This window comes from Panthera leo, chromosome C1 (assembly GCF_018350215.1).
Source record: "Panthera leo isolate Ple1 chromosome C1, P.leo_Ple1_pat1.1, whole genome shotgun sequence".
Taxonomy (NCBI): Eukaryota; Metazoa; Chordata; class Mammalia; order Carnivora; family Felidae; genus Panthera; species Panthera leo.
In genome coordinates, this window is record NC_056686.1 from 168,342,438 (window position 1) to 168,369,161 (window position 26,724).

At 37.4% G+C, this 26,724-nt stretch overlaps 1 protein-coding gene across 1 annotated transcript in view; it reads left to right on the plus strand.

Annotated features, from left to right (window-relative positions):
• The window catches only part of ITGA4 (integrin subunit alpha 4), a 90,517-nt gene that overhangs the window by 42,395 nt on the left and 21,398 nt on the right, over nt 1–26,724 (plus strand). The window contains exons 16-17 of the mRNA XM_042949309.1: nt 20,282–20,431; nt 22,952–23,028. Coding sequence (XP_042805243.1) covers nt 20,282–20,431; nt 22,952–23,028 — 227 coding nt within the window. The remainder of the gene's footprint in view (nt 1–20,281; nt 20,432–22,951; nt 23,029–26,724) is intronic.

A 26,724-nucleotide genomic window follows, 5' to 3' on the forward strand; every position in this document is an offset into this window, starting at 1 on the left:
GGGATGAAAGAGGGATTTTTTTAATACTATATAGTTGAGATTGTACTTAGTCTCCAAAATTGACTCACCTATCATTGAGACCATTTTCAAGGCAGTAAAAGGGCTGACATTAGACATTCGCAAAGAAACATTGTGTTGAATTTGTATGACAGGAAACTGATCTGACTTACTTAGTTACTCCTGTGTTTCTTGGCATTGTTCCAACGAGTAAGAGTTCATCAAAAATTGTGTATTTTCGTTGGGATACATTTGTAGTAGAAATGACAATTTAGCAGAGGTTTCTTGACGCACATTTGTAATGTTACCCTGGTGTTGATGGTAGCAGGTTAACAGTGATTGACTTTCGGCCATATTGTCAATGTCAAACAAAAGCATTTACCTCTGGGATTGGTACACAGTAGGGACTTTTTAAAAAGTGATAGAAACCATTATTAAAATTAAAACAGGTCTAGTTGTTATTCAGGAAGATATGGGAAGATAATTAGTGCATTGTCCATTCCCACCAGCCTGGTAACTGGAGGTATTTCACAATGCTAATAGTACAGTGCTTCTAGAGTCCAAAAGAACCTGATACTCTTTTTTTTTTTTTTTTAATTTTTAGAAGATGTATATTTATTTTGAGAGGGTGAGAGAGAGAGAGAGAGAGAGAGAGAGAGAGAGAGAGTTGGAGAGGGGCACAAAGAGAGGGAGAGAGAGAATTCCAAGCAGGCTCCACACCGTCAACACAGAGCCTGTTGTGGAGCTCGATTTCATGACCCTAGAATCATGACTTGACCTGAAATCAAGAGTCAGACAATTAACTGATTGAGTGACCCAGGCACCCCAGAAACTGATATTATTCTGCCTTCTTAATGATAGTAAAAAAAGAAGAGCAGTGGTCAGGACGCTTGGATTGTCTGTCCCTTTGTTCCATAAAACTTGTCCAGTATCAGGAATATTAATGGTCATATTCTACTTCAACGTCACTTAAAATGAAGTGAGGTACACTTGTTAATTATGTGGCCTGGCCCACAGCCTCCACTTCTCACAGGACTCTCTGTCTGCCAGTTGGGCACACTTTCCTCCTATGGTCCTTGGCATTGGTCATACCAGATAAGCTCCACTTAATTAAATTGAGTAGGTATTTGAGTACCAACATTCTGTTTGAGACACTTGTATATATCAATGAATGAAATATAAAGAGATTACTGCCCTCACCGTGTTTATAGTCTAGTGGAGTGAGGTAAACAACATGATAAAAATGTAAATTTTAGACTATTTTACAAGATAAACATGATCAAAAAAGAAAAGGGCAGGGGCGCCTGGGTGGCTTGGTCAGTTAAGCGTCCGACTTCGGCTCAGGTCACAATCTCACAGCTTGTAGGTTTAAGTACCACATCAGGCTCTGTCCTGACAGCTCGGAGCCTGGATCCTGCTTCGAATTCTGTGTCTCCCTCTCTCTCTGCCCCTTCATCCTTCCCTCCCTCCACCTGTCTGTCTCTCTCTGTCTCTCTCTCTCTTTCTTTCTCTCTTTTTCTCTCTCAAAAATAAACATTTAAAAATTTAAAAAGGGCAGAGTACAGGAAACTGTGGAGTGCTGGAGAAAAAATGAAGGGTGCATTTTATTTTATTTTTTTAAGTATAATTTACACAGTGTTAGATTAGTTTTAAATGTTTTATATAATGATTCAATCATTCTGTGCATTAGAGGTGATCACAAGTGTCCTGTTTTTAAAATTTTTTTCTCCAGGGTAGTTAACATGCAGTGTTTCACTAGTTGCAGCTGTACAATGAAGTGATTCAACGGTTCCATATGTTACTCAGTGCCCATCAGGATAAGGGTACACTTAATCCCATTTATCTGGTTCACCCATGTCCCCAACCTCCCTCCCGCTGTTCTCTATACTTAAGAGTCTGTTTTTTTCTTTTTTTTGTTTCTTAAATTCCACAAATTAGTGAAATCATATGGTATTGGTCTTCCTCTGACTTCCTTTATTGAACATCCTACCCTCTAGGTCCATCCGTGTTGTTGCAAATGGCAAGAATGCATTCATTTTTATGGCTAATATTCTAGTGTGTGTGTGTGTGTGTGTGTGTACACACATGCCACATCTTTATCTTTATGCATTCATCTATCAGTGGACACTTGGCTTGCTTCTATGTCTTGGCTATTGTAAATAAGGTTACACTAATCATATGGGTGCATATTTTTTTTGAATTAGTATTTTCATTGTCTTTTGGTAGATATCCAGTAATGGGATACCTGGATCATATAGTAATTCTATTTTTAATTTTTTGAGGGACCTCAATACTGTTTTCTAATAGGCTGCATTAGTTTGCATTCCCACCAGAAGTCCCAAGGGTTCCTTTTTTCTCCACATCCTCACCAACTCTTGTATTTCTTGTATTTTTGATTTTAACCATTGTGACAGGCTTGAGGTGACATCTCATTGTGGTTTTGATTTGTATTTCCCTGGGGATGAGTGATGTTGAACATCTTTTCATGTGTCTGTTGGCCATTTGTATGTCTTCTTGGGAAAAATGTCTATCCAGTTCCTCTGCCTGTTATTTAATTAGATTTTTAAAATTTTTGGTGTTGAATTGCTTAAGTTCCTTATGTAGTCTGTATATTAACCCCTTATTGGATATATCATTTGCAAATAGCTTCTCTCAGTAGGTTTTTTTTGTTTGTTAATTGTTTCTTTTGCTGTGCAAAAGCTTTTTATTTTGGTGTAGTCCCAGTAGTTTATTTTTGCTTTTATTTCTCTTGTCTCAGGAGACAGGTCTAGAAAAATGTAGCTACAGCTAGTTTCAAACACATTACTACCCATATTTTCTTCTAGTTTTATGGTTTCAAGTCTTTCATTTAAATGTTTAATTCATTTTGAGTTTATTTTTGTGCATGATGTGAGAAAGTGGTCCAGTTTCATTTTTTTGGCATGTGGCTGTTCAGTTTTCTCAGTACTATTTGTTGAAGAGACTGTCTTTTCCCTATTGTATATTCTTGTGGGTTTATTTCTGGGTGCTCTACTCTGTTCCATTGATCTGTGTCTGTTTTTATGCTAGTACCATACTGTTTTGATTACTATAGCTTTGTAATATAACTTGAAATCTGGAATTGTGATACCTCCTAGTTTGTTCTTTCTCAAGATTACTTTGGCTGTTTGGGGTCTATTGTGGTCCCATACAAATTTTAGGTTTATTCTAGTTCTGTGAAAAATGCTTTTGGCATTTTTATAGGGATTGTATTGAATCTAGATTGCTCTGAGTAGTATGAACATTTTTTTTATTGGTTTCAGGAGTAAAATTTAGTGACTTATCACATACATATAACACCCAGTGCTCATCACAAGTGCCCTCCTTAATGCTCATCACCCATTTATCCTATCCCCCCCACCTTCTCTCCAGCAAACCTCAGTTTGTTCTCTGTATTTAAGAGTCTTTTATGGTTTGACTCCTTGTTTTAATCTTCTTTTATTTTTCCTTCCCTTCCCCTATGTTCATCTGTTTTGTTTCTAAAATTCCACATGAGTGAAATTATTTGATACTTGTCTTTCTCTGACTTATTTCACTTCGCTTAGCATAACACACTCTAGTTCCATTCATGTTGCTGCAAAGGCAATCTTCCTTCCTTCCTTCCTTCCTTCCTTCCTTCCTTCCTTCCTTCCTTCCTTCCTGATGGCCAGTTAATATTCCATTGGGTGTGTGTGTGTGCACATCTTTTTTATCCATTCATTAGTCGATGGACATTTGGTCTCTTCCCATAGTTTGGCTAATGTTGATAGCACTGCTGTAAAAATTGGGGTGCATGTGCCCCTTCAAATGAGCATTTTTGTATCCTTTGGATAAATTCCTAATAGTGCAATTGCTGGGTTGTAGGTAGTTCTATTGTTAACTTTTTGAGGAACCTCCATACTGTTTTTCAGGGTGGCTGCACCAGTTGGTATTCCCACCAATGTCACAAAAGTGTTCCCCTTTCTCTGCATCCTTGCCAACTGTTGTTGCCTGAGTTGTTAATGTTAGCCATTCTGACAGGTGTGAAGCGGCATCTCATCGTGGTATTTGGTCTGTATTTCCCTGCTGATGAGTAATGTTGAGCATCTTTTCATGTGTCTGTTTGCCTTCTGGATGTATGCTTTGGAAAACTGTCTATTCATGTCTTCTGCCCATTTTTTAATGGATTATTTGTTTTTTAGGTGTTGAGTTGGTAAGTTATTTATAGATTTTGGATACTGACTCTTTATCCTATATGTCATTGGCAACTATCTTCTCCCATTCCATCAGTTGCCTTTTAATTTTGTTGATTGTCTCCTTTGCTGTGCAAAAGCTTTTTATCTTGATGAAGTCCCAATAGTTCATGTTTGCTTTTGTTTCCCTTTCTTCCAGAGACTTGTCTCCTAAGAAGTTGCTGCAGCCAAGGTCATAGGGGTTGCTGACCATGTTCTTTTAGCATTTTGATGGTTTCCTGTCCCACATTTAGGGTTTTCATCCATTTTGAATTTATTTTTGTGTGTGGTGTAAGAAAGTGGTCCAGGTTCATTCTTCATGTTGCTGTCCAGTTTTCCCAAGACCATTTGCTGAAGAGACTGTCTTTTTCCCATTGGATATTCTTCCCTGCTCTGTTGACAATTAGCTGACCATATAGTTGTGGGTCCACTTCTGTGTTCTCTCTTCTGTTCCATTGATTTTTGTGTCTGTTTTTGTGCCAATACCATACTGTCTTGATGATGAAGCTTTGTAATACAGTGTGAAGTCTGGAATTGTGATGCCTCCAGCTTTGGTATTTCTTTTTCAACACTACTTTGGCTATTTGGAAGTCTTTTCTAGTTTCATCAAATTTTAGAATTGTTTGTTTTAGCTCTGAAGAATCCTGGTGTTATTTTGATAGGGATTGCACTGAATGTGTAGATTGCTTTGGGGTAGTATAGACATTTTAACAATATTTGTTCTTTCAATCCATGATCATGGATTTTTTTCCATTTCTTTGTGTTGTCTTCAGTTTCTTTCATAAGCGTTCTATAGTTTTCAGAGTACAGGTTTTTACCTCTTTGGTTAGGTTTATTCCTAGGTATCTTATGCTTTTTGGTGCAATTGTAAATGGGATTGATTCCTTGATATCTCTTTCTGCTGCTTCATTATTGGTGTACAAAAGTGCAACAGATTTATTTATGAACATTTTGACAATACAGTTTCTTTCAGTCCATAAGCATGGAGTATCTTTCCATTTGTGTCCTCTCCAATTTCTCTCATCAATGTTTTATCACTTTCAGAGGCCAGGTCGTTCACCTGCATGGTGTATTCCTAGGTATTTTACTTCTTTTGTGCAATTGTAAATGGGACTGTTTTCTTAATTGCTCTTCTACTTCATTATTAATATGTAGAAATGCAACTGATTTCTCTGTATTAATTTTGTATTTTGTTACCAGACTGAAAATATTTATTAGTTCTAGTAGTTTTTTGTAGTCTTCAGAGTTTTCCATATATAGTACCATGTCATCTGCAAAGTTTTAATTTTTCCTTACCAGTGTGGATGCCTTTTAATTTTTTTTCTTAGCTGATTCCTGGGGTGGGACTTCCCATACTGTGTTAATAAGTGAAGGTGGTGAGAGTAAGCATCCTTGTCTTGTTCCTGATCTTAGAGGAAAACTTTTCAGTTTTTAACCATTGGGTATGATGTTAGCTGTGGGTTTTTTATATATGGCCTTGTAATGTTGAGGTAGGTTTCATTTAAATCTACTTTGTAGAGAGTTTCTATCATGAATGAATATTGTACTTTGTCAGATGCTTTCCCTGCATTTATTGAGATGATCATATGGTTTTTATCCTTTCTCTTGTTGATGTATCACATTGATTTGTGGATATTGAGTCCTCCCCACCCCCCTGTATCCCTGGAATAAATCCCACTTGATTGTGTTGAATGATTTTTTAATGTATTATTGAATTTGGTTTACTAATATTTTGTTGAAGATTTTTACATTTATGTCAATCAGAGAAATTGGCCTATAAGTTTCTTTTTTTGTAGTGTCTTTGGTCTTGGTATCAGGGTAATGCTGGCCTCATAGAATGATTTTGGAAGTTTTCCTTCCTCTTCTAATTTTGGGAAGAGTTTGAGAAGAATTGGCATTAACTCTTCTTTAAGCATTGGGTAGAATTCACCTGTTAAGCTGGTCCCGGACTTTTTGTTTGTTGGGAGTTCTTTGATTACTCTTTCAATTTTATTGGAAGTAATTGGTCTGTTCAAATTTTCCATTTCCTTCTGATTCAGTCTGAAAGATTACACATTTCTAGAAACTTAGCCATTTCGTCTAGCTGTCCAGTTTGTTGGCATATAATTTTTTCATAACATTCTTTTGTAATCTTTTGTATTTTTGTGATGTTAGTTTTTTCTCCTTTTTCATTTCTGATTTTATTTACTTTGGTCTTATCTCTTGTTTTTTTCTTGATGAGTCTGGTCTGAAGATTTATCAATTTTGTTGATTTTTTCAGACAACCAGTTCTTGGTTTCCTTTATCTTCTCTCTCTCTCTCTCTCTCTCTCTCTCTCTCTCTCTCTCTCTCTCTCTGTGTGTGTGTGTGTGTGTGTGTGTGTGTGTGTGTGTGTGTGTATGTGTTGTCTCTATTTCACTTATTTCTGCTCTAATCTTTATTATTTCCTTACTTCTACTGGTGTTGGGTTTTGTTCTTATTTTTCTTGCTCCTTTAGATGTAAGGTTGAGTTGTTTGCTTCAGTTTTCTCTTGTTTCTTGAGGTGGGTCTGTGTTGCTATAAAACTTCCCTTTTAGAACTGTTTCTTTTGCTGCATCCCAAAGATTTTGGACAGTTATGTTTTTATTTTCATTTGTTTCCATGTATTTTTTTATTTCCTATTTGATCTCTTGATTTTCCCGTTGTTTAATAGCATGCTGCTTAGCCTCCACATGTGTGTTTTTTCCAGTTGTTTTCTTGTAATTGATTTCTAGTTTTATACCCTTGTGGTCAGAAAAGATGCATGATATGATTTTAGTCTTCTTAAATTTATGGAGACTTGTTTTGTGGACTAACATATGGTCACTCCTGGAGAATGTTCCATGTGCACTTGGAAAGAATGTGTATTCTGCTGTTTTTAGATAGAATGTATATGTCTGTTAGGTCTATCTGATCTAATGTAACATTCATAGCCACTATTTCCTGGTTTTCTGTTTGGATGATCTATCCAGTGATGTAAACAGGGTGTTAAAGTCCCCTAATATTACTGCATTCCTGTCAATTCCTCCCTTTATGTATGTTAATAATTCCTTTATGTATTTATGTGCTTCCATGTTGAGTGCATAGATAAATTGTTACACCCTCTTGTTGGATTGTACCCCTTATGTAGTGCCCTTCTTTGTCTTTTGCTACAGTATTAAGTATCTTGTCTAATAAAAGTATTGCTACTGTAGCTTTTTTTCCCCACTTCCATGTATGTATGTTTTTTTATCCCTTCATTTTCAGTCTGCACGTAGTATCTTTAGGTCTGAGGTGAGTCTCTGATAGACAGTATATAGATGATCTTATTTTTTGAATCCGCTCAATCACCCTGTGTCTTTTGATTGAAGCATTAGTCCATTTACTTTTAATTATTGGTAGGCATGTATTTATTGCCACTTCATTGCTTGTTTTATGATTGCTTTGTAGTTCTTCTCTGTTTCTTCTCTTGTTCTCTTCCCTTGTGGTTTTATGGCTTTCTTTAGTGTTATGCATGGATTTCTTTCTCTTTATTTTTGTGTATCTATTACAGGCTTTTGATTTTTCAGTTACCATGAGGATCATATATAACATCCAAAGTATACAGCAATTTGTATCCAGTTGATGGTCACTTAAGTTTGATCCCATTCTAAAGGCACTAAATTGTTACTTTCTCCTCCACATTGTATGTATATGATGTTATATTTTGCATCCTTTTATTTTGTGTATTCCTTGACTGATTTTTGTGGATGAAATTGATCTTACAACTTTTGTGTTTTAACCTCCATATTGGTTAAAAGAAGAATGGGTATTAACTCTTTTTTAAGCGTTGGGTAAAATTCATCTGTTAAGCTGGTCCTGGACTTTTTGTTTGTTGGGAGTTCTTTGATTACATAAGTGATTAATCTGCTACCTTTATTGTGTGATCACATTTGCCTGTGAAATTGTTCCCTTTTATAATTTTCTTCTAGTGGAAATGCTTCGTTTTTTACATCTTAGTGTGTTATCTGTTGAAATTCTCTTCTATTAGAGTCACTCTCCCTCTATGATAATGTTCCTTGTCCATGTAAATATATGACGATGAATCTTTGCCTTTGCCATATTCATATACATAACTTTATTAGATCTTAATGATTTCTGAAAACAAGACCTTAGAACAAGGGATAATTTTGAGGCTGCTTTGATTTAGGGAAACTCAATTAACAATTGGCAGCAGTTTTTAGAAATGTCGGAGCAGCCATGGTGAAGTGAGACTTTGCTTAAGGCTTTTATAGATGGTATTTATTGGTTGATCTTGATGGAATCTCTGCATCAAATTATTCACTGATGTTTAAGAAGAGAAGAGGGGTGGTAAATACGTGGGATGACAAATGAAGTAACAAGATTCTCTCCCTGCTTGCAACATTTCCAGTAAAGCTAAAAATATGTAGCTTAGGCATCTGATCAGGAATGCCTGCCACTGTTTATAATCTGAGAGACCCAGTGGCCTTAGCAATGTTATATAATTATGAAATCAACCTGCCTACATGTATAGTAGATTAGTTTGTTCTTTCCCTTGATTCCTGAACTTTCTGGATTTTGGATTTATGAACTAAAACAGTTTTATTTTGTTATGTGAGTCTTTAGGCAACTTCTAAAACCCATCTTTTTCAATAATAACTTCAAGGAAATTAAGGTATATTTGGTTTGTAATTATATTTTATTTGTATTTTATGTATTCATTTATATTGTTAAACTGTACTAGTACATAATTCAGTGAGGTGTCATTTGCTCCAAAGCCGTTATATATCAACCACAGCGAACTATGGACTGATCCATATAGGCATATATTTGTTCAAGTACAAACAGACTATATAATTATACTGACATTACGGTAGTCAGGAAGGGGATTAATGATTCCAGGATATGTTAATTCTTTGTTAGACTGGAAGGTGTTTGAAGACAGAATATTACTTTTTGTATGTTTGCATTCCCGTTAATACAACTCCTTACATAAGGTAGAAATCCATGAATATTCTTAAAATTGATGAGTGATGTTTCTCTGTGCTATTTAAAGAATTCTATAAGGGAAAATCTGAGAATGTTCTATTGGTGTTATGATTAGAGCACCTGTTTGGGGGCTGCTGTCTTTTCTCAGGATGTTGGTAGTGCCAGCTGTTTGACAGTTCTCCACTTCCCAAAGCAAGCTTATACTAGCTAGAGTGGTTATAATTACAGATGGTGGTGCTGGCTTAGGTTCCAATCTATGCCTCAGTCTTACCTTCTCCCTCCCTGATCCACTTCCCACAGTTGTACCATTTGTACAAAAACATAAATCTGGGGACACCTGGTGGCTCAGTTCGTGAAGTAACTGATTCTTGATTTAGGCTTAGGTCATGATCTCATGGTTCATGAGATTGAGCCCTGCGTCAGGCTCTGTGCTTACAGCATGGAGCCTGCTTGAGATTCTCTCTCTCCCCCTCTCTCTCTGCTTCTCCCCTGCTTGCTCTCTCTCTCTCTCAAAGTAAATAAATAAACATTAAAAAACCCACAAATCTGATCACATTCCATGCTTAAAATTATTCTAAGACTTTCCAGTCCTCTTTTTTTTTTTTTTTTTAATGTTTTACTTATTTTTAAGACAGAGAGACAGAGCATGAGTGGGGAGGGGCAGAGAGAGAGACACACACAGAATCTGAAGTGGGCTCCAGGCTCTGAGCTGTCAGCACAGAGCCCGATGCGGGGCTTGAACTCACAAACTGTGAGATCATGACCTGAGCCGAAGTTCGATGCTTAACCAACTGAGCCACCCAGGCGGCCCTCCAGTCCTCCTTTAAGTGTAGATTAGGTGCCCCTCCTTCTTCTGTACTTGTGTGTACTTACACTGGAATGCTCATACCCTACATTGTATGTGGATTTATGGATTATATAGATGCTGACATAGGTATTGACTTTCAGTTTTGTGTCCCCAGAGCCTTCCTTGTATTTGGCAGACCCACGAATAGATACACTGAAATGTTTATAATGCAGTATCATTTTTCATTCAGTAAACCTTATAAATATTTCTGGCTCCACCCTTTAGGTTTTTCCACTGCATACACACAATAGGAAGACATGGACTTACTGCTTAGTGGCCATAAATACAAATTTCTATAAAAGTTAAACAAGAAGCAGACTTTGTATAATTTCAGACATGTGGTAATTTGCATGCTTATGGGTTGCCCTATTTTATGTAATGTCCATAAAAATGTGGCATGGAATCTTCATTATTTTTAATATAGATAGCACATGACCACCCAAATGAAAAATTTTAAGCAAATCTACTTTTTCCCTCCCAAATACGTAATTAGTCACTTCAAGACATTTTTGCTATTCTTGTCTTTAGGTGGAGCTGTTAAAGTTAAATAAGTGTGAATATCTGTCAAACACAGTTCTTGCAAGAGTGCACGTACATTTTATATATTGTGAGAAAAGCATAATTAATAGCTAATTAGGATAATGAAAGTAATATACACCAGATGTAGAGAAGACCTTGTGGAAAATTAGTATGAATTAGGTAACATGTGATTTGGTCAAAGCAAGCTTGTTGAGAAGAATTAAAACAGTGGACATGTGGAGGGACAATCAGTGGCTGTCTAGCTCCTACACCTAGGGAATAATTTAATCAAGTTTGCTATTGTAATACTCAGGGCTTCAAGCTGTTCGGTTTTCACAAGTTGATAACTTGGGATTTGGGCCCTGATTTGCAGCATTCCTATATGGTCAAAGTTTCATGTTGAGATGATCACTTTTCAAGTAATTTAATAAAATCCTCTCCATGTATAAGAATGGAAAAGTAATGAGAGACCTCAGGTACTCTGTTTCATGCCCCAAATCGTCCAGATACCACTTAATTAATACAAGTCTAATACTTGGTATGTAACTCATTTTCTACTTAATGTTCATTGATTGGCAATAGTCAGATTTTCTTTTTCATTAAATTCCTTCCAAATGTTCACCTGAATATCCTATTATAAGAAGCTGAAATTCAGTAATATCTTGATTGGTTTATATAGCTATATTTTGAAGCGACATCTACATAATCAATCTCTAACATCTGTTGATATCTGAAATGCCAGGCATTGTTCTCAGTAAGTATTTTACAAACATCATGCCACTGGATTCTCATAACAATAGGTATAGGCATCATGAGAATCATCATTATCCCCATTTTCGATGAGGTTAATTGAGCCATAGACAGATGAAGTAATTTGCTCAAGGTCACACAGATACAGATAGGGTTGCACCTGAGATTGGAAGCCCAGTTACTGTACCTCCAGGCCTCTTGTTTTTAAGCATGGTATACATATATTGATAGTTATAAATAATGTAAAAAAATTATCTTTTTTATTTACATAAGGACATAGAATAGTCTTTTAAGTGATAAATCCTCTTGATTAATTTACTTCATTGACTGTATCCAAAGTTACTACAGATGTAAGTAGCACAGCCATCATCTGTATTACAGGCATTTTTTCCTACCCATTCGGGATTACTAATTGAGCCTTACAAATTACCTGTTCTTCATTTGCTTTCAGGCAGTAATGCTTAAGCCATATTCTAATCTTAAAATGTTTATAGGTACTAAAACCTTGTTCCACTAGGACTAGGAGTTCTGTAAATAACAATGCCATGGATCTACTCAGGAACTGAATAAATAGAAACCTCAATTATGGGTTAAGGTAATATATCTAGCCCTGATGCAAACACTTGAGTCTATTTAATGTTTAAAAGGAACTTTGTTGAATTTCTGTTTTAAAAGGAGAAGAACCTAGAGATTGAAACGAGTATATGAAAAGTAGAGTCAAACTGTGATATAAAGAAACTAATTCTTCAAATATCTCCCGAGTATAGTAACAATTCTAATATCAAGAAAAGTAAAAATGGTCTAGTTCCATGTAGATAGACTTTATCTACTGATTGTTAACTGCGTTCTCAAATCCTGAGATATAATGTCTCTGTTTAATTTTTGTTGTGCTTAAGATACTTGTTTTATAGGTTTCTCATCAACATATCTCATTTCATGCAATTTAATTAAATTGTCTCCTGAATTCTGTTAAAATCCTCCTGGATTACTTTATCAGTAAAATTTTATTTGCCTACCTACTTAGAGAAGGAGACAAAGAAAGGAGTCTGTTTTTGTCAAGTGCACTTTGAAGATCTCATTTCGGTCTAAAGGGGGCTCAGATTAAGGGCTTTTTAAGTGATACCATGTTTTATATATTACTGGACTCCCATATTTTTTTATAGACCTGAGATTCTAGAACAGTTTTACTATCAAAGTTATCCTTTAATTGAATGCTAAATGATTTCAGAGTTATTTTCCTGTCACTTATTTTACTATTGGTACATATATGTATGTTAAGAAACAAATTTGATAGTATGTAGTACCTTCTTTTTTGTATCCTTTGGGTAAATACCTAGTAGTGCAATTTCTGGGTCATAGGATAGTTTTATCTTTAACTTTCTGAGGAACCTCCACACTGTTATCCACAGTGGCCGTTCCAGCTTGCATTCCCACCAACAGTGCAAGAGGGTTCCCCTTTCTCTGCATCCTGACCAACATCTGCTGTTTCCTGGGTTGTTAATTTTAGTCATTCTGACAGGTGTGAGGTGGTATCTCATTGTGGTTTTTGTTTTTCCCTGATGATAAGTGATGTTGAATATCTTTTCATGTGTCTCTTTGTCATTTGTATGTCTTCTTTGGAGAAGTCTTCTCATGTCTTCTGGCCATTTCTTAACTGTATTATCTTTGGGGTGTTGAGTTTGATAAGTTCGTCACAGATTTTAGATATTAACCCTTTATCCTATATGTCATTGGCAACTATCTTCTCCCATTCCATTGGTTGCCTTTTAGTTTTGTTGATTGTTTCCTTTGCCAAGAGCTTTTTATCTTGATGAGGTCCCAATAGTTCATGTTTGCTTTTGTTTCCCTTGCCTCCAGAGACTTGTCTCGTACGAAGTTGCTGCAGCCAAGGTCACAGGGGTTGCTGCTTGTGTTCTCTTCTAGGGTTTTGATGGTTTCCCGTCTCACATTTAGGGTTTTCATCCATTTTGAGTTTATTTTTGTGTATGGTGTAAGAAAGTGGTCCAGGTTCATTCTTCTGCATGTTGCTGTCCAGTTTTCCAAACACCATTTGCTGAAGAGACTGTCTTTTTCCCATTAGATATTCTTTCCTGCTCTGTCAACAATTAGTTGACCATTTCTGGGTCCTCTGTTCTGTTCCATTAATCTGTGTCTGTTTTTGTGCAAGTACCATACTGTCTTGATGATGACAGCTTTGTAATACAGCTTGAAGTCCATAATTGTGATGCTTCCAGATTTGATTTTTCTTTTTCAATGTTACTTTGGCTTTTCAGGATCTTTTCTAATTCCATACAAATTTTAAAATTGTTTGCTCTAGCTCTGTGAAGCATGCTGGTGCTATTTTGATAGGGATTGCATTGAATATGTAGGTTTCTTTGGGTAGTATAGAAATTTTAACAATATTTGTTCTTCCAATCCATGAGCATGGAGTGTTTTTTCCATTTTTTTTTTTTTTTTGTGTTGTCTTCAATTTTATTCATAAGTGTTCTATAGTTTTCAGGATACACATTTTTTTAACCTCTTTGGTTAGGTTTATTCCTAGGTATCTTAATGGTTTTTGGTGCAGTTGTAAATGGGACTGATTCCTTCATAATTCTTTCTGCTGTTTCATTATTGGTGTATAGAAATGTAATGGATTTGTTGATTTTTATATCCTGTGACTTTGCTGAATTCATGTGCCCATTCTAGCAATTTTTTGGTGGAGTCTTTGGGTTTTCCTCAAAGAGTATCATGTCATCTACAAATATTGAAAGTTTGATTTCTTCCTTGCCTTTTATTTCTTTTTGTTGTCTGATTGCTGAGGCTAGGACTTCCAGTACTGTGTTGAACAACAGTGGTGAGGGTGGATGTTACTGTTATGTTCTTGACCTTAGAGGATGATATTAGCTGTGGGTCTTTTATATATGGCCTTTATGATGTTGAGGTATGTTCCTTCTATTACTACTTTTTTGAGGGTTTTTATCAAGAAAGGATACTATATTTTATCTAATGCTTTTTCTGCATCTATTGAACCATATGGTTCTTCTCCTTTTCTTAATGTGGTATATCACATTGATTTGCAGATTCTGAGGAATAAATCCCACTTGATCATGGTGAATAATTCTTTTAATGTACTGAGGATTCAATTTGCTAGTGTCTTAGAATTTTTGCACCATTGTTCATCAGGGATATTGGTCTGCAACTTTCCATTTTAGTGGGATATTTGTCTGGTTTTGGAACCAAGGTAATGTTGGCCTCATAGAATGAGTTTATAAGTTTTCCTTCCATTTCTTTTTGCTGGAACAGTTCCAAAAGAATAGGTATTCTTTTTTAGATGTTTGGTAGAATTCCCCTGGGAAGCCATCTGGCCCTGTATTCTTGCTTATTGAGAGATTTTTTTTTTTTTATTACTGATTCAATTTCCTTATTTGTAACGGGTATCTTCAAATTTTCTAGTTCTTCCTATTTCAGTTTTGGTAGTTTATATGTTTCTAGATATTTATTCATTTGTTCCAGGTTGCCCAATTTATTGGCATATCATTGCTCATAATATTCTCTTATAATTGTATTTCTATGGTTTTGGTGGTGGTCTCTCTTCTTTCATTCATGATTTTATCGGTTTGGGTCCTTTCTCTTTTCTTTTTGGTAAGTCTGGCTAGGGTTTTATCAATTTTGTTAATTCTTTGAAAAACCAGTTCCTGGTTTAGTTGATCTGTTTTTTGTTTTTGTTTTTTTCTATATAACTTGTTTCTGCTCTAATCTTTGTTATTTCCCTTCTTTTGCTGGTTTTGGGCTTTATTTGCTGTTCTTTTTCCAGCTTTTTTAGGTGTAAGGTTAGGTTGTATATTTGAGATTTTTCTTCCTTCTTGAGGAAGGCCTGAATTGCTATATACTTCCCTCTTAGGACTGCCTTTACACTTTTGGACTGTTATATTTTCATTTTCATTGGCTTCAATGTATTTTTCCATTTCTTCTTTAATTTCCTGGTTAACCAATCCACTCATTCTTTAACAGGATGTTCTTTAACCTCCATGTATTTGAGGGCTTTAAATTTTTTTCTTGTGGTTGACTTCAAGTTTCAGAGTGTTGTGGTCTGAAAATATGCATGGTATGATCTCCATCTTTTTGTAGTGGTTGAGGCCTGATTTGTGACCCAGTATGTGATCTATTCTGGAAAAAGTTCCTTGTGCACTTGAAAAGAATGTGTATTCTGTTGTGTTAGGATGAAATGCTCTGAATATATCTGTTAAGTCCATCTGGTTCGATGTGTCATTCAAAGCCATTGTTTCCTTGTTTATCTTCTGCTTAGATGACCTGTCCATTGCTGTAGGTATGGTGTTAAAGTCCCCTACTATTACTGTATTATTATCAATGAGTTTAAGTTTGTTATTAATCGATTTATATATTTGGCTTCTATCAAGTTGGGGGCATAAATATTTACAATTATTAGCTCTTCTTGTTGGATAGACCCCTTTATTATGATATAGTATCCTTGATCTCTTACTGTCATCTTTGGTTTAAAATCTAGTTTGTCTGGGGGCACCTGGGTGGCTCAGTCAGTTAAGCATCCAACTTTAGCTTAAGTCATGATCTCGTGGTTTGTGAGTTCTAGCCCCATGTTGGGCTCTGGGCAGACACTGCTGAGCCTGCTTCCGGTTCTCTGTCTCCCTCTCTCTCTGCCCTTCCCCCACTTGCACACACACTCTCTCTCTGTCTCAAAAATAAATAAACTTTTAAAAAATAAATAAAGTCTAATTTGTCTGATATAAGTATGGCTACTCCAGCTTTCTTTGATGTCCATTGGCATGATAACTGGTTCTCCACCCCTTCCCTTTCATTTTGGACGTGTCTTTGGGTCTAAAATGAGTCTCTTGTAAGCAGTATATCAAAGGGTCTTTTTTTTAACAATCCATTCTGATACCCTGTATCTTTTGACTAGAACATTTAGTCTATTTACATTCAGAGCAATTATCGATAGATATGATAGATATGAATTTAGTGCTGCTGTATTACCTATAAAGTTGCTGTACATTTAGATTGTCTCTGTTCCTTTCTAGTCTTTTTTGCTTTTGGTTTCTCTTTCCTACTTAAAGGGTCCCCTTTAATAATTCTTGAAGAACTGGTTTAGTTTTTGCTTGTCTTGGAAACCTTTTATCTCTCCTTCTATTCTGAATGACTGCCTTGCTGAATAAAGTATTCTTGGATGCATATGTTTCCTGTTTCGCATGATGAATATATTATGCCACTCCTTCCTGGTCTGCCAACTTTCTGTGGACAGGTCTTCTGCTAACTTTATGTGTCTACCCTTGAAGGTTAAGGACCTTTTGTCCCTAACTGCTTTCAGAATTTTCCTTATATTTTTCAGGTTTCACTGTGATATGTCATGGTGTTAACCTGTTTTTGTTGATTTTGAGTGGAATCCTCTGTGTCCCTTGGACTTGAATGCCTATTTCCTTCTCCAGATTAGGGAGGTTATCAGCTATAATGTGTTCAAATAAACCTTCTATCCCTTTTTCCTGCCCTTTTTTTTTTTTTTTCTGGGACTCCTATGATACATATGTTATTGCACTTTGTAGAATCACTGATTTCCCTAAGTCTGTATTCATGATCTTACAGTTTTCTTTCCCTCTCCTTTTCAGCTTCATTATTTTCCATAATTTTATCTTCTATATCACCTATTCAGTCCTCTGCTTCCTCCATCCTTTAATCACATCCAGTCAGTTTTGCATTTCAGTTATAGCATTTGTTATTTCAGCCTGACTAGTTTTTAGGTCTCTTTGTCTGCAGCAAGTGTTTCTCTGGTGTTTTATATGCTTTTTTCAAGCCTAGCTAGTATTCTTATGACTGTTATTCTAAATTCTTACTTAGATATATTACTTACCTTTTTTGAGCAAATCCCTGGCTGTGTTTCTTCTTGATCTTTCTTTGGGGGAGAATTCCCTGTCTTGTCATTTTATCTAGTTTTCTGTCTTTTGTGTTAATGAAAGCTTGTTATGTTTTCTGCTCCTAAGTGTAATGCTATATTAAGAAGGGGTTATACTCTGTCTAGAGCATGGTGCTTCAGGAAATGCTTCTGGTGTGAAATGCTTCTGCTGCTTTCTCCCAGATCAGTCCTCTGCTGAGTTCCTCCTTGCTTTCACTAGGGAGTGTTTGGATCTTTAACTAGGTGTGCTTTGATTTGTTTGTTAAAATAAGCCTGATTTAAAAACAACAACAACAAAAAAAAACCTCATCCAGAAAAAGAGAAAAGGAAAAGGAATAAAAAAAGAAAACAAAAAACTATAAGCCTGATTCCAAAGAAAAAGAAAATAAAAAAAGATGGGGAAAAAAAGAAAAAAAAAAGCCTGATCAAAAAAAAGGAACAAAAAACTATAAGCCTGATTCCAAAAAAAAAAAGAGAGGAAAAAGACAAGAAAAAGAAAAAAAAAAAAAAAAAAGCACCTGCTCCTATTTCCACCAGAACTGAAACTGATACTTTAGAGTACTCTGTGATCAGTAGACTTGGTTGGAGTGTCTACGCTGGTCCTCTGGGGGAGAGGCCGGCTGTGCTGGCTCACAGAGCTGACCTAGTAAAGATGCTCCTGCAGGGTGGGGGTGGGGTTTGGTATAAGTGACTCCACCCTCCACTGGGGGCACTGTGTTGCTCACTGAAGTCCAACCCCGCTGGTAGGCAGGGGGGAAGATGGTGTTACTCTGCTTTCTAGTCCCCAGGTCTGGGAGCTCTCACCAGCCACTGTTCAGGAAACCCTTACAGACACGCACACAATCTCCCCTCCTGTGGCCCAGACTTCCATCAGATCCTTGCACTCAACCAGTCTGTGCCTGGGCCATTGACATGCCTGGCACCACAGCTCTTCTGTGTTTTAGTTCTAGTGCGCGGCTGGGATTCAAAACTCCAAATCTTTTTTTTTTTTTTTTTTTTTTTTTTTTTAGTATAATTTGTCAAATTGGCTTCCATACAACACCCAGTGCTCATCCCAACAAGTTCCCTCCTCAATGCCCATCACCCACTTTCCCCACTCCTCCACCCCCCATCAACCCTCAGTTTGTTCTCTGTATTTAAGAGTCTCTTATGGTTTGCCTCCCTCCCTCTCTGTTTAGTAACTTTTTTTTTCCCTTCCCCTCCCCCTCCCCCATAGTCTTCTGTTAAGTTTCTCAAGATCCACATATGAATGAAAACATATGGTATCTGTCTTTCTCTGGCTGACTTAGTTCACTTAGCTTAATACCCTCCAGTTCCATCCTCGTTGCTGCAAATGGCCAGATTTCATTCTTTCTCATTGCTAAGTAGTATTCCATTGTATATATAAATCACATTTTTTATCCATTCATCAGTTGATGGACATTTAGGCTCTTTCCATAATTTGGCTATTGCAAAACTCTAAATCTTAAAGGATTACACTCCTCTTCTCTGGAGTAGAGCCTTGCAGTGCTGTGCCTGGTGACTTTCTGTCCCAGAAAAGCAGCTGCAGGGCTGTGCAGGTGCCTGGAGTTTATGGTGAAGCACAGAGAAAAGCTGCAACCAGTTATCTACCTTCTGCACATGCTTCTATCCCCTGCTGTTGAATGGCTACTCAAAGGTGCCACCCAGGTCTTTTGTCCTTAGGAAATATATCCTTCCAAATGCACTCCAGGAAGCAGAATGTTGTCTCCCAGAGTGACCCAGGGGATCCCCATACCACTCTGTCCACTCTCAGGGGCCTCTACCCTCCTTCTCCCCAGGAGCACCTACACCCTCCTAGATCAACTCCGGTGAATGGCACGAACTTCCAGAACCTCAGAATTTGAGCTCTAATGTTGGCAAAAACTTGTGATAGTCCATTCCTCCCAATTCCCCAGTCATTGGTTTTAGGGGAATGCTTTTTTTTGCCTAAACCAAATGGGATTCTCTCTCTCACTCTCTCTCTCTCTCTCTCTCTCTCTCTCTCTCTCTCTCTCTCTCTCTCTCTCCCCCCCCCCCCCGTGCAGAAAGGGTTCCGTACCCTACATAGCACTATAGCTTTTCTTTCCCCCACCTCACGTCTCTGCACCTCATACCTCAAATTATGAAGATTGTTCTCTTAATCCCTAGATCGATTTCCTAGGTGTTCAAAATGATTTGATATTGCTCTAGCTGTGTTCAAGGGACAAGACTAGCCCAGGGTCCCTCTACTACAATGCCATCCTGACTACTCCCTCTGTAGTATATTCTTTTTTAATGAGGAGGCTAGTGAATAATCATATAAAAAAATTTAAAAACTTTTTAATGTTTATTTATCTTAGAGAGATAGAGCATGAGTGGAAGAAGGGAAGAGAGAGAGGGTGACACAGAATCTGAAGCAGGCTCTAGGCTCTGTGCTGACAGCTCAACACGGGACTCAAACTCACAAACTGTGAGACCGTGACCTGAGCTGAAGTTGGATGCCTAACTGAAAATACAGGAAATAACTTTCCTACATACCATTTATAATCTATTTAGAAATATAATTGGAAAAGTTCCACAAAGAATAGCAAAGAAAATGATATATTTAATAATAAATGTAAAATCAAATGAATCACATTGAATTAAAACGTTACTGAGAGATATAAAAAGAAAACTTGAATAAATTGTAAGAGATCTCTTATTTCTACAGGTCTGCTACACAGAAATGTTAAATAGACTAAAATGTTGATTAGTTCTTTGAAATGATTTACAAAGAATTTGTAATGGAAAAAGCTTATGATATAATGTCAGGTGAAGACAAGTATGCCAAGAAAATATCACAAAAGTATGTCCAAATGTAAAACTATGTAACTATTACAGGATGGATAGGTTTTTTTCTATTTTTACACTTTTTGTGTTTTTTCCAATAAACATAAATGCTTATGGAATGTGGAAAAAAACCCATATTCAATGTATTTTAACAATTTAGATGAAAGGGTAAATAGTTTGTTTACCTTTCCTATGTTTGGCCTTAATGCAGGAAAAGAGGAGCTTTATGTTTTTTGATTCACATGCTTATTCTGATCTCTAACTGATGGTTTTATATTCTCTTAGAAAGATGTGCGGGACATCCTCACCCCAATTCAGATTGAAGCTGCTTACCACCTTGGGCATCACGTCATCAGTAAACGAAGTACAGAGGAATTCCCCCCACTTCAACCAATTCTTCAGCAAAAGAAAGAAAAAGACAGAATTGAAAAAACGGTAAGAATATTTTCCTTTGTTCCAAACATTATGTGCATATAACTCAGTTTTTGAAATGTTGCATAACTCTGGGGAAATGAATTCTCTTTCTGAATTCTTTAAAATTTTTTATTTTTTTTAATTTTTTTAATATCTCATTAAACATTTTACTCATTTTTTTCCTTTTTTTTTTCAATATATGAAATTTATTGTCAAATTGGTTTCCATACAACACCCCGTGGTCATCCCAAAAGGTGCCCTCTTCAATACCCGTCACCCACCCTCCCCTCCCTCCTACCCCCCACCAACCCTCAGTTTGTTTAAAATTTTTTAAATCAATTTTCTTAATATACAAAGAGATTTATGCTCTGCCTTATTTTCCACTTTTCTTTACTTTTTATATTCCCTTTAGGATATTGAGCTCTGAGTGTGTTTCCATATGCATTTAGTTCAAGAAATGGCTTCCCATATACATGAGATGTTAATTTTCCCTCCTTGATACCTGGCCCATGAGGAAAGTATATTGCTAGGCAGCACTCCCAATGACAGTGAGTCACACTCATGAGCTTTATCCTCCTCTGTTTCATTTTCTGTCCCCTTCTCTCTTGTTTTGTCTTCCTCTCAGTCACCCTACACACAGATACACTCATATCTTGTTAGTCAAGTTCCTTTGCTGGCTTTTCCTCATTTACATACATACGGAATTTCTTTTTCATATTCAACTATAGGGTTTTTAGCCACATCCCAGGACCCAATGCGTTTTGAGATGGATCCTGCATTCTAACCAGTGGGCTGCTTTTTCTAGTGTATCCCCTAATAGCTCCATTTCACTGGCAGATTGTTTACTCCCAGGAGTCCGGTTGTTCGGACCTTTACTGTCCAACAGTGTCATCAACAGGATGTTTGGAGGCATGTTTTAAAGCATTTGCTAATGGCACACAATGTAAAGGCAGAAGTGACATTTATTATTTTTTTAAATATGAAATTTATTGCCAAATTGGTTTCCATACAACACCCAGTGTGCTCATCCCAACAGGTGCCCTCCCCAATGCCCATCACCCACTTTCCCCTCTCTCCCACCCCCCCATCAACCCTCAGTTCTCAATTTTTAAGAGTCTCTTATGTTTTGACATTTAAAGGGCTAGTTCATATCCTGTTTAGAGTAATTGCCCTTAAGTCACCTGAAGATATTTAAGATTACAATCATTGCTCTCTAGAATACTAGATCAAATGAACATAACTTAAGAGCAAGTTTTCTTGATACTCTTATGAATATAATTGTGGAAATCAGTGTTTTCACTCTTCTTTTGAACTTCAGTTGTCAATATCAACTATTTTTAAATATGTTTAATAATGAAAAAATCAATATTGTAAGTACACAAGCCAAAACCTTAGCAATTTATAGTTATGTTAGAATAATCTGCATTTTCAGGGGTGCCTGGGTGGCTCAGTTGGTTAAGCATCCAACTTCGGCTCAGGTCATAGTCTTGCGGTCCGTGGGTTCGAGCCCCGCATCCTGCTCTGTGCTGACAGCTCAGAGCTTTAGATTCTGTGTCCCCGCCTCTCTCTGCCCCTACTCTACTCATGCTCTGTCTCACTCTCTCAAAAGTAAATAAATGTTAAAGAGAAATTAGAATAACCTGCATTTTGATTTTTAGAACAACCTGCTTTACAAGTAAAAGTGGCAGGAAAAATATCACATTTACCTCATCATTTAGAGAGAGATTTACACTTCCCTTCTGCTTCCCCAGGTTGAAGTAGTCTGTGGTCTGACACCCTATCTGACAACATGCTAGTCATTTCCCATTTAATGAACCTAGCTCCTTCTCTGACTTTGTGGATTTCTCTCAGCATCTTTCCCTTTTTACCTGTTCCTCTTAGCTTCCTTTTTACCTCTCTCCACTTTTTCCTCTATCTTAGACCTCAGGTCTTCCCACGTACCTCTTAGTATCTCTGGGTCCTATTAAAATGTTCCGAGTTAAATAAGTTCTGGAACCCTTAGGATAGACTATCATTTAATTTAGCTCCAGGTGTCCTCCAGTAAAATTTCTAACTTTCTACATTTTGCTGTTTTCACTAAATGGAGGCTCACCTCCCATCACCTGTGAAAAGTGCATGCCATGCTTCTTAGTCGTAAGTGGGATCGCACAGTAGCACCAGCAAATTGAGAGGAATTCGGCGAAGGACACCCTGGCAGCACAGGCTTTAAATACCTACCTAGGGTACTACCTCAGTCTGCTTAAACTCATTTTTTTATAGCAATTGTAGAAGAAACAATAATCTTTCAATTTAACACATCTAGGCTTTATGTTAACGTGTTGGAAGAACTTGGTACCTTTTAGTCCTGCAGTTACTTGTCATTGGAACTGTGACTAATTCTCAAATCAAACTCCAAAAGGGACAAAATGAGGTGTTCATCAATTTTATTTCACTCTTCTCGTGTACCACAGATGGCAATTTCTTTCTAAAAAAAAAAAAAAGCATAGAAGTATACCTCCTTATTAAACTAACATAAAAAATACTGTTCTGTTTTACTTCCAGATAAATTTTGCAAGATTTTGTGCCCACCAAAATTGCTCTGCTGACTTACAGGTTTCTGGGAGAATTGGATTTTTTAAGTAAGTGTAGTTTCCTGTTCCTCACTGAGATGGGTAACGGGTGTGTGCTTGTCTGTTCTGACGAGACTAATCCTTGGGGATTAGAGGCATTCAATGAATTGAACAACATTCTGCTGAGAGAGATGAAGAGGTCTGTATATCCCTCCCTGAACATATATACTCAGAGCTAACCACTTTTTGAAAGAATGAGAATATGTGAGCACCAAGGTTTTAATCTTTTACTGACCACTCAGGAGATATTTCAGGATTTAATTGTGCCTTGGGTTATCATTATTGTAGTTATGTTTTAGACATTGTAAGTGCCTGTTAATAGAGTTTAGGTGGCAAAACGGGCTAACATCCACTAACGTAAGGATTAGTTTTTTTTTAATCATCCACAAACTGGTTACATAAGTCAGACTGATGTACAAAACAAAAGAAATACCTAAATGTATATATGACACATTTGAAAGGGAATAAACCACTTTGCTTCTCTAAATTCATGGATGGGGGGACAGTAAAAAGAAAATACACGTATCATGCCAAGAATAATGCCTACACAAGACATAGCGAAAATTAGATAAAGGTTGCTTGCTTTTACTATTTTATCATGGGAAATAAGCCACTGCAATTTTGTATCCTGTCTAAATACCTTATTTGGAAATTGCTCTGTGTACTAGAGGGAAGATAGGAGAAATGAGGACCAGAGAGAGAGAATCTAAACTTAGGTTGAAGGCTCACTGTGTACAGGAAGTGAAAGAGGAATCAGTGGCAGGACAGGAAAACGGTAAACGATTTTGTGGAGGTAGGGATAGAAAGGAAACAAGTTTAATTGGGGCATGTTGAATCTGGTGTGATTTCCATGTATGCAGCTTTCCGCTTGAAAATCTAGTTCAGGATTGTATTTGGAAGTCTTCTCCCATTAGCAGTTTGTGAGCGTGCAGGGCTCGGGGGTGGGGAGATGCATGGAGATGGGAATTTCAGAGAAAAGAACTAAGGATCAAGTTGGGGAGGAGTCGATTTTATTTAAAGATCTTAACAAGAATAGCAAGTCCCTGGGGGGAAACTGAAGAGGTATCTTTGGAGAACTAAGAAGAGAACCAAACCCATCGTGAAATAGCCAATGGAGAATATAGAAAGAGGGATTTAATACTGTAAAATTTTGTAGAGAGATCAGATACCACAATGCCTGAGGAAAGGTCATGGGAATTGGCATTTAGAACGGGACTGGCGGGTATGAAAAGGCTGTCCCTGGCAAATTGTGAGATGGGAATTTCATTGCAGTAGTAGGCAGTCAGGTCTTAAGGGAAAAATAATATACTGGGGACGAGTAGTTTCAACTGAAGAATTTTTATGTAGTGATGAAATCTGTTATTTAATCATGGAAAAACATGAACACGCATGAGGGTCGAAAGCAGAGGAAAGACTAAATCCAAGAGAGAAATGTCCTTAAAACCAGGGGGCACTTTTCAGACTCGACCTGAACTCTCCTCTGAAACATCTGACAGCCGCTCACTTCACCTTTTGCACGTCTTTCGCGTTAAGTTCCATGTTGCCATAGAACTCGCCTTCTGCTCCTACTTCTCTAGCTTTTTCTCAGTTGTTTTTGGAGGATCCATGCTTTTGGCTCTCCTGGGTTCCTGGACCATTCTCTCTCACCCCTTTCTCACACTCCCATATTTTCCCTGGGTAATCTTGCCCACAGCTGTGACCTCCCCTGGCCTGTCTACACTGCTGTTGCTCAGTATCTCAGAGTTCCACACCTACACTGGCAACTGTCCACTAAGACAGGTCCTGTTGGGGACCCAGTCACTGTCTACCAATGACACACAGATAGTTACCAAGGCCAACAACCTGGAGCTCAGCCTGCATTCTTCTCTTTTATCCCTGAAACACAATAAATTACTTAGTTCTGTGATACTACCACCTAAAGGTGTATTTGTTAATCTGTCCTACTTTTCTATCTCTACCACTATTGTTCCAAACCAGGTGCTCAATATCCTCCCTGGATCACCAGGCTTTCCCACTTTTTGGCCTTTGGGCCTCTGGTTTTGTATTCTAGTTCCTCTACCTGGGGTGATTCCAGAGTGTGAGCTTTCTGACATAAACTCCCTAATGTTGTTAGCAATGCTGCAGGACTTTTTTCCATTGATGGCAGGATACTTCAGAGTTGCTTGGCCCTGCATGCTTCCCTGAGCCTCTGTATCTTTTTGTTTCTCCCACTTACCTACCTGATTAATTCTTATTTACCTTATAAATCTCAGCTCTTTTCTAGGTAAAGCCCCCTTTGTCTCCAGCTACCCGAACCCAAGTCCTCCTATGACCCTGGTCCCACTGCACTTAGGCTCACCACCATTACTGTCTGTCTCCATGCTATCCTGTGAGCTGCATCAAGGCAGGTTTCTGGCTTTTCATCCCAGTGCTCCCAGTGTCTAACACAGTGCCTGGAATGCTACAGGTGACTAATGGATGTTTGCTGAGAACAGAGCAAGGGCCTAAGGAAACAGTATGTAATGCGGTCAGACTCAGATGCAGGAGTTTGCCTTAGAGAGAAGTTAAGATTCTCCTTACCCTGAGCTAAGAAATTGTGAAAAGGTGCTTGACAATAGACTAAGAAAGCTCTGTGCAGAAGGAAGGGAAATGCAAAGAATTCATGGATGGCCAGGATATAAAGGGAGTTTATGTATGGAAAGCGAAGGCTTTGAGAAAAGACTTGAGAACTAGAAGGGAATGGGAAAAGATTCAAACGAGCTGTTAGGATAAATGGGATAGGAATGAGTAAAAAGGTTGACAAACAGTGTTGAGTACCCTGCTGGGGTGGGATCACATATGGCAGAGAATAAATTAATTCTTTTCACTTAGTCAATGCCAGTATAGCCTTGAGCATCCACAGTTGAGGGCCAAGAAGCCCTAACCTATTTGATTTATAATTGGACTTTATACTTAAATTATCCAGATTAGCTGTTCAAAGAGCCCAAAAACAATGACTACTAACTACTTTGTACCCCAGCATGTAATGTGGTGCCTTTGTTGAGTTATTAGATGAATAATTTACAACCTTCCCATTCATGTATTTATTTTCTTTGTCAAACGCTTAGTTTTCTTAGTGTTTTTGCTGTCACCGGCCTTTGATAAGAAGAGCTGTGTGGGGGAAAGCTTATCTAAGCTATAAATAAGTCATGTTTTCATTTTCATAAATCAGACACTCCCATTGTCCCTTTTGTCACCTTTCTCTGCAACCACTCTGGCCGATGAAAAAATGGGGCGTTGAAGTTTATGTGAAAATATCACCATGGATGCTTCTTTCCTGAAGAATGAAAGTACATCTTATTGAATTAAGATATTCTCTCACAATAAATTATATTACCTACTTTACATTTTTAATTTGAAGTGATCATTTTTCTTGAAATCTATCAAGTTTATTGTGATATTAAGCGGCAGCCAGGGAAGTATAAGGCAGTGTTTCTGAAGGTGTGGCCTTTGAGTCACCTTTATGAGAATCACCTGTAATGCTTATGAGAAATGGAGTTTTCCAGGCCACACACCATCCAAATAGGAATCTATGGGTGCCAGGCCAGACATGTTCAGTAGTCATAGGGCTACGAGTGTTTCTTATCAAACTAAAATGTGGGCAGCAATGTTGTAGTTGAGTTTCAGGTTCGGAGTCAAACTAACCTGGTTCAAGTGGATCTACCATTTACTAGCTGAATGACCTTT